We start from the raw sequence: 9162 nt of genomic DNA, 5'->3' as shown, positions 1-9162 counted from the left end.
TTACGATACTAATTGCCAACTGACCATCCTGGTTTTATATCTATAGATATATGTATGCACTCTCTTTCACTTTGTGTATGTTCAAAAAAAATAATTCTTGCACTCAAATATTGTCTGTGCCTATACAGTGTGATTTGTTATATATACGGTTTTGTTCTTTCTGCTTGTGTAAGTCAAAATGCATGTTTACTGCTGGTCCCTGAAGAAGCACGACACAAATACATATACACAGAGCTGAACTATATCACCTTTGACTGGAATGCTAGCATTACCAATACTAGGGGGACCTGAGGAGTACTTTCTAGCTTCTGTCTTCTCTTTGCCCTAAGTACAGTTGATTGAGCTACAACCACAATGTATGTGCTATGGAATTCTTGAGGACTTTCAGTGCTGAGACTTCAAACTAGTAATTTACTGGTTTGTTTGAAAACCTGTCCTTCCAGCCACCAAACAGCTATCTATAGTGGATTTTCTTTAATTTGACTTACTGCTTCTCCTTTTTCTATCGTTTTAGCAGCAGGTTTCTCATACACAAGTGTAATGGCCATCCTCACCTTCTCTCCCCAGTCTCTTCTCTGGATGAGAGGGTTCAGTGGTTCCTGGGGCTGCATTTCCTAGACTGCTGGTTGTTCTCTTCCCCTTGGTTGGTCCATCTCTTTCTTGAAACAAGGGACCAAAGGCTTAGCACACTAAGTTACGTGTTCATGATGCAGTAGGAATTGCTGCTGTGCTATCTATAGATAGCTTACATATCTATATATCTATATCTATAGAGCTTACAGGCTCTATACTTGGTGTATAACTCCAGCAGGGCACAGGAGGAGGGGGAGAAGGCAATGGTCTCTCTAACATGCAGCATGTTACCTGCTGTGATGCCTGTCACCTCAACAGAAAGTTATATCCACACTGGGTATTAGGGTAGTGGATTATTCCTGCTTAGGCGTACTAGTCTCCTTTGTCACTTCCGAAGGCTAGGAGTTGTTTGGGGTTTTTTTCCCTAGCCTCTTTTCCAGCTTGCTCAGTATTTTAACTCAGAATTTGCCCACCAATGTATCCCTGCAGCCTGAGCTTTAGTACATAGTCTTCACAATTGACTGGCCTCTTCGTTCTGTCAAGATCATCTATAACAACACTAGTCTGTCAGATCCAGAACAGCCCGTTCTTAATACAGCCTTCCCTTTTAAAAGGGATACCAGTAACTACTCTCACACTGTACTTTAAGGCTTTTTTTCAGATCTGCCCCACAGCAAGACAGCTAGACTACTCTGCCATCACTCTTACCAGCACAGTTGGAAATATCTGCAAAGCAAACAAAGAATAGTTTGAATTTGAGCATCACCAGCAACTGTCTGCTCTGCTCCAGCCTTCCAATCACTCACAAAGTTGAAAGGGGTCTTAAAGGGAAGGAACATTTTATGAATTGGAGGGAGAGAAGCAAAGTGTTGGAAAAAGAGGATTTTCATGCCCTGCAGAATGAAAAATAGTAACTCTGGACTCTAAAAATACAGGCCAAACAGCTGATTACTCAAATTGGTCACAAAGGAATAACTGGAAGACAAGTTTTAAACAAAAGTTAAATATATTCAGGCATGTTCTACAGTATCTGAAAAAGCATCAAATGGAAGTTTTCAGTGGTAACCTCAATATTTCTAGTATTTTTTAAAATTGCATGTAACTTTATTAGTAACAAAATATGAGATGTACAATGCGACGGGGGCATTGGTCAATGCAAATGTACCTTTGGACACGCAAGATTCCAGATAAGATCAGAATGTAATTTAATTTAGGAGTGTAACATTAATGATTTTCAGTAATAATTTCTATACATAACTTTGAATGTTAAAATTCTGCTTCTCTAATCAACGCCTACCTAATCATGTCTTCCAACAGCTGTCTGTCATGCTGAATCCACTGGAATTAGATGCAGGAATAACAACCCCTTGTTTCTGTAGTTCACGTAAAACATCTAATATTGAATCCAATTCCACTCGAAATTTCTCCAGTTCTTGATTCTTCCGTTGCGCCAGTCTTCGCCACTTCTCAACCTCATGGGTTTGCCTTGCCTCAGTAAGATGTTGTGTTCGTTGGGCTGCCTGCAAATTGGAAGCGAATCAGCATCGTGACTTTGTAGTCAAGTTCTCGGCCAGTGCTGCCCCTTGGCAAAACTGTGCCACGTCACTCTATTTGATGCTCAGTCTCAAAGCCCAGGGCTCACGTTAAGTGGAAACAATTTGTTCTGAATATTACAAAAATCATTCTGATAGCACTGAATTTCTTTAACTAGTTGCATTAATGACAGAAGGGTAGACTCCATTATTGACTAATGAGTCTCAGGAGAAATTAACTTACCCTCTCCAAAGCAGCAATTAAAAGTTTGAATATTTAAGACAGAGCTGAGCATATAACACAGACCCCTCTATAATAAAAATAAACCTTTTGAATTGCCATTTAAATGTACTAATTAAAAGAACACTCTTCAAGAGAAACAAACCAACTTTGAATGACATGTTCTGGGCTACTACTGCACTTAAAAACCCCCACAGGTTCTATGAATTATCAGAAAATATCCCATAGTCACAAAGGTCTGAAGCTGCTGTAGATAAAACTTTTAATTCATATTGACATTAATTCATGGCATAATCCTATTAAATTACCCAAAATAAAAAGTGTCACAAGGTATCAAAATCTCCACACCTCTATTAATTGTAATAGATTCTTTAAGGAAAGCTCTATCCCTTAAAGGCCATAATTATTGTATTTGTAGTTTGACACTAAGGGATAACCTGTTACTTCCTTGTTCAGCAATTAGTTTTTCTACATTGTTCATTTTGTTATCATTCGTTTGGGGCCTGTTCAGTGCCTCAGTGCAGATGATTAAAGGCACAAAACTAGGACAAAAACCCCAAAGCTTAATAACAAGGCTAGCAGCACCAAGAAAGATGAAATTACTTAGCAGTAATTGTTGCATATACTATTATTTCTATTTTTTTTTTTAAAGACATTAGTGCTTAAGACATCTTAGTGAATACTGTAGGTCAGGTAATGGATTCAGTGGAGACAGATCACAGACTAGGCAGCAGCAGACACTTTACAGAAATAGTAAAGAAATTCTCAGGTTACACAAAGGCAAATAAACAGCATTAAAAAAGTAACTGTATTGCAGTTGCCTTTCGCAGGACAGAACGTGAACAAAAATAATAAAATCATCAGTGGTGGCAGGATTTGTTCTTAATCCAGTGACTTGTTTTATGCACAGCTCTTTTTGGGAAGAAAATTAATTATCTGATATAGAAATGGATGAGACCTTCTACCACAAACAGTTCTGTACATAAAAGGGAACTCCTTGAGATCCAACCTGTAGAACAAACTCCATACACTTAAGAACTACTACAGGTTTGATGATCTTCCAGTCCAACAGCCCTTCTTTGACTTCATATATTTAAGTGAAACCTAAGTTAACACGCTAATGAAAGACAGTCACATATGTAAGTGATGAAAGTGTTAAGGAAAAAAAAAATTCTGTATGAACTAGAAAACTGTTTCCAGATGATAGAAGCTCCCCTGACAGATGAAAAATTAGGATGGAGGCCGTGACAATCAAATAAGATGAACAAATCAATGCAAAATTGTATTAAGGGACACAAATGTTAGATACAAGAAGCTGTATCACAAAGATCCACCCTTCAAGATCCAAAATTTTTAGTTTGTGGAGGATAAAGGCTTTTTTTGTTGTTGTTTTGGGTATTAAAACCAGCAAGTGGTAGACTGCTACAAGATGTTTCTATACTTGTAATGCAGCTTTTCTGAATGGGACTTCTAAGACTAGAAAATAAAATTCCAGTTCAGTGGAGGAATATATCATAGCTTAACAGCTCTGCGCTACAAACTCTTGTCAATTTTTCAATATGCAACTGAAATATGAAAAAACTGAATGACACAAGAGACTTCCAGAGGTCACGCGGGCCAACCCTCTGCCAAAGCAAGGCCTCCTTAGATCCGGTTGCAGGGAAGCTGCACACCTGACATGCGAGCCATGCACGAGCAATCTTAATTACCACAGCAAGGATGTGCTAACTAGGGCTGCATCCACCTTCACTTGCATCAGCAGGCACTGAAGACAAAACCATGGCCGTATCAAAAACTACTTCCCCCCTCCTGCAGCGTGAGCTAAATGAGCCTGCACAAATACGGTAAAATTATAGTTAAACCGACAAATTGCTCTTGAGAAGTAAATGCAGGTAGACTCTGGTGTACCTTTTGAATTTCTTGCTCTCTTTCTGCATGTCTGGTCTCTATATGCTTGATTTTCTTTTCCAGGCACAAGAAGTGTTTCATTTCAGGACTCTGGCTCTCCTTAGCCTCTTTCAGTTCTTCCAACAATTTCGTCACCTACAGTTTGAAAGAATTGATGAAAATTGTTATCATTGTGTTAAGCAGTGTATAAAAGATTCCTTTCAAAGTGTATTTGCGTTGTTTAATCATTCCATTCAAAAGCTGCAGAAAGGAAGACATAAAAGAGAAATCTTGGTTTATTCAAAAGCTTAAACAAGGGCTCAGGGACTTCGATAAGGATCTTTCATTTGTAAGTGGTCTGAGGATATAAAAATCTAGTCCTTTTTGATAAATTCAATCCTTTTCACAATATGTTACTCACAGTTAATTTTTATACTACTAAACATACTAAAAAAATTAATAGAGATTATTATGATTAGATGTTCTTACACAATCCCTTCTCACACTCTGGATAAAGATCAAATATAAAATGTACCAGTGTATTTCTAAGGAATAAATTAAGGAAAGACACGCTGCTAACAGACATGATTACAAACCCCCTTTGGTCTAATAATTGCCAGGGCAAATCAACTCCCTTACCGATGACTTAACAACTGATTTCTGAACCGTCCAGAAATTCAGGTAAGTGTTTTTATAAAGCCCTACTGGTTTATTCTCATTCTTTGCCTATTTTAAGTAACTTGATATTTCTTCAATTAACATCCCAAGTCTTTTTGGTCACTTTCTTAATGTGTACAAGTAAACTAGAGTGAAAGCCTATAACCCTTAGCTCCCCTTAACCAGAGTATTTGAGAACTGCTAATCTTCTTCAAGCACTCAGCCATCCTTGGTGCTCTGCTGCTGAATTCAAGTAGCTGGAAGCATTGTGTCTTCATAAGATGTCGTCACTCTTACTGAGAAGTAACTCCCAGATTGCTTACTATTATTTCCATTTTTAATTTTTTTTTTTTTTTTTTAACATAACAAGGCCTATGTTATTACATTTTTGCCTGTCCAGCAGCTTTGAACTTGTGGGCCAATTTCAGCCGTATTTATCAGAGGAGCAGAAGTCTCAGTTTCATAAGGTCTGTGAAACAATGTCTGCTGCTTGGCTGCTAAGTTGTCCTGCTGAAGGGAAGGGCTGATGCATGATCTCAAGCACATAATTAAATACAAGAAAAATTCATGCAGGAAAGTTCTTATGAGGGGGAAAAAAGCCCCAGGAGAAAATGGGTTCCATATATTTTGCCAGCAACAGAACTATATTAAATACAAAGCTGTGCTACGTGCAAGCTGTTATGGAAGAAAAGCACATAGTTAATGGAAAACATCCATAAACAGCGTTTCTGAAATCAGTATTCAAGTAACAACCTTCCAGGGAGCTGCAGAAAAAAAAAAAAGTGCCTTTTTTGAGGTACCACCATTTTAGAGGACTCAATCCTATTACAAATTGTAGTGCTTTTCCCTATCACGACTAAGTCCATTTGCTGGTTTTGTTGCCTTCTTTTTTCAGCTCAACTTATTTAACCCTTTAATGCTTAAAATGTATTTTATAAGCAGTACAGCAATCATGATAGAGGGCAAAAGCAAGGCTTTACTTTGCAAGACTCTACAGGGAGAAACGTCAATGATTTTTGTAACAAAGGCACTCCATTACATTTTCTTAAATGCCAGCACCTTGAACTCAGCCTATAACCTGTGGATCAGATAGGATGATCATTCTCTTAACATTCAATGTCATTAGTAATCTGTAACACAGTCATAGAAGAACCAAATTGATAATATTTGTCTCATTGCACATGTTTTGCCTGTTTGCCTGTTTTGCCTTGCCCTGTTTTCCCAGGAGAAAGCATTATATATACTGAGATCATTGGAGTGAAACAAGCTTTGTTTGGGAAGGCAACATCTATCATTAGATTCACAATATGAACCCAAAGTCTCAGACTTTGTTCTGTAAATACAGAGCTTGTTTAATAGGAGATCTTTTTTCTCTCCCTACAAACCCTCACTTTTCTATAAATACTTCACAACAGAGGTAGAATTTTGCATGGGCAAGAGAAATAATGAGTTTAGTGAGATTAAAATTTTATTAAGTATGTACTAAACACATACTGATGCTTCTCTCATTTCTTCTAAATAAGGGCAGCAAACAAGATTAAATGTCTGGAGTTCTCAGTCCCTTACAGAATAGGAGAATTCTTTTTAATAAATCTTGAAGATCGATTACTGTTATTATCAAAATCAAGTTAAAATTAGCAATGTTCATACATCAAGGAGATGGTGAATTAAGCACAGGCACAATGTTAAGCCAGACTATATCCTCCTCCTGAGCAGGAGGTGAGAAGAAAAATTGTCAGCACTTCAAGAACTACAAAAAGCTTGAGCTAAAAGACAGACAACAATTTTATACAATATTAATCCAAAAATGAAAACGTGAACAAGTGTAGTTTTTAGATTATATGCTATTAACGGAAGATTAGAAAAAACCTGGATACCTCTCTCAAAACCCAGTGAATTTCAGAACTATTACAATTAACCTCCTCTTCTTAAGAGCCCTGAAGTTTCATAGATATCAAAGGAGAAAACCAAGAATTGCCTAAGTCAGTTTTATGGCAATGAAGGATGAAAAAAGGGAAGGCTTTATCTGAACAAAGAATTTGAAATCGATAATAAAATATGTTCTTAAAAAAAAAAAAAAAGCCCTGTGGTCTATTTACTACCCATCACAACTCTCAAAGAAGAGGCTATGAACTCTTGGATTAACCTGCTGATCAATTTTCATACAGATGTCAGACATTTCTAACTAAATAATCATCATCATAATAATCATCATCAGCAGCAAAGGAGGTCAAAGTTCCACCTTCTGTTCTGTGGTGTTCTCTTGTTCACATTAGAAAAAAAATTATTACATTCTCAGGTATAATTGATGTAGAAGCAACTGACAAAGATACTGCTTCTAAGATTTATTTTACTATATATTATTTGAGGCTTCACAAGGATGAAAGCAAAACCACTTTTATTAGAATATGGCACCCTCAATCCAACTTTAAATATACCTCTTTTTGTAGGAGTTCCTCTCGCATCTGTGAAACTAAAAGGGCTTCCTGATGTCTCTGCTGTTCACCAATTTGTTCTTGGAGATGTTTTATTAATATCTACAGAAAGATTAAAAATAGTTTGTCATTAACATAAATACCCATGACAATGTGCAAAAACCTATGCAAGAAAAATACACCAAAAATATAATCAGTATCATAGTACTGCAGGTATAAGTGATGCATATATAACGATACTACCTCTAACACGTATGCATCCTCTGGGTGAAGTGTTAAATAGCAGACATAGTATATGAAAATAAGACTCAATCTTCAAGTTACTTCCTCAGTTAAAAAAAATTCTGAAATAATCTGAATGCAATAGCTCCTTCTACTTTCATACTGTATGTAAAACTTCTCCCAAAATTTTAACGCACAAATGTAATCACAGGCCCAGGTCCTTCTGGGGGACTTCAGCCACCCTGATACCTGCTAGAAGAACACCACAACATGGCATAGGCAATCCAGGAGGTTCCTGGAAAGCACTGATGACAAATTCCTGACCCAAGTGACAGAGGAACCAGTGAGGAGAGATGTTCTGCTGGGCCTTAAACTCACGAACAAGGAAGGGTTTGTTGGGGATGTGAGCGTCAAAGACAACCTTGGCTGCAATGACCATCAGATGTGGAGTTCAGGCTCCTGAGAGGAGGGAGCAGGACAAAAAGCGTGATCACAGCCCTGGACTTCAGGAGAGCAGACTTTGGCCTCTTCAAAGATCTGCCTGAAAGAGTCCCAGGGGATGGGGCCCTGGGAGGTAAAAGGAGCCCAAGAAAGCTGGTTGACATTTAAGAACCACCTCCTCCAAGCTCAAGAGCAGCCCATCCCAATGAGCAGAAAGTCAGCCAAAAACATCAGGAGGCCTGCATGGATGAAGAAGGAACTCCTGGCAAAATCAAACATAAAAAGGAAGCCTACAGACAGTGGGAACAAGTAACCTGGGAGGAATATAGAGAAACTGTCTGAGCACGCAGAGACATGGTTAGGAAAGCCCAAGCCCGCCTGGAATTGAATCTGGCAAGACTGGCAAAGGCAACAAGAAGGGCTTTTGTAAGTACCTCAGTGGCAAACAGGAGACTAAAGAAAATGTGGGCTTGCTGCTGAATGGGGCAGGGGCCCTGGTGACCCAGGACTTGGAAAAGGCTGAGGTACTGAATGCCTTCTTCACCTCAGTCTTTACTAACAAGACTGGCCTTCAGGAATCCGAGGCCCCAGAGACTGGGGGCAAACCCAGAACGAGAAAGACACACACTTGGTGGAAGAGGACCTGGTGAGGGAAGACTTAGGCAAATTGCACATACCTAAGTCCACAGCTGTGACAGGATGCAACCACGTGTGGTGAGGGCAAATGTCACTCCCACCTCCACAAAGGGCAAGAAGGAGGATGCAGGGAACTACAGGCTCGTCAGCCTCGCCTCAATCCCTGGGAAGGTGATGGAGCAACTAACCCTGGAAACCTGGCAGGCACATGAAGGACAAGAAGGTGATCAGGAGCAGTAAGCATGGATTCACAAAGGGGAAAGTCATGCTTGATCAACCTGATAACCCTCTATAATGAAATGACTGGCTTGGCAGATGAGCAGAGAGCAGTGGATATTGCCTACCCAGATTTCAGCAGTAAGGCTTTCAACACTCTCCTGTAAGATCCTCACTCATGAAGAAACTCATGAAGTTGGATGAGCAGACAGTGAGGTGGATTTCAAGCTGACTTATGGCTAGGCCAGAGGGTGGCAATGAGTGTAACAAAGTCTAGTTGGAGGCCAGTAACTCGGAGGGTGTGGTGTGTAGAATTGTCAAT

The 9162-nt window shown here is 39.0% G+C and overlaps 1 protein-coding gene across 2 annotated transcripts in view; it reads right to left on the bottom strand.

The window, feature by feature from the left end:
* Positions 1-1874: 1874 nt before the first annotated feature.
* Positions 1875-9162, bottom strand: part of CEP162 (centrosomal protein 162) — a 47512-nt gene continuing 40224 nt past the window's right edge. For both annotated transcript variants that reach the window (XM_086461398.1, XM_086461399.1), the window contains exons 24-26: positions 7329-7427; positions 4255-4389; positions 1875-2093 (exon numbers count right to left, since the gene is read on the bottom strand). In XM_086461398.1, the coding sequence (XP_086317524.1) occupies positions 1875-2093; positions 4255-4389; positions 7329-7427 (453 nt within the window). The remainder of the gene's footprint in view (positions 2094-4254; positions 4390-7328; positions 7428-9162) is intronic.

Source organism: Leptosomus discolor, chromosome 2 (genome assembly GCF_034619465.1).
Source record: "Leptosomus discolor isolate bLepDis1 chromosome 2, bLepDis1.hap2, whole genome shotgun sequence".
Taxonomy (NCBI): Eukaryota; Metazoa; Chordata; class Aves; order Leptosomiformes; family Leptosomidae; genus Leptosomus; species Leptosomus discolor.
Note: the sequence above shows the minus strand (reverse complement) of the source record. Positions and strands in the feature narration are given on the sequence as shown.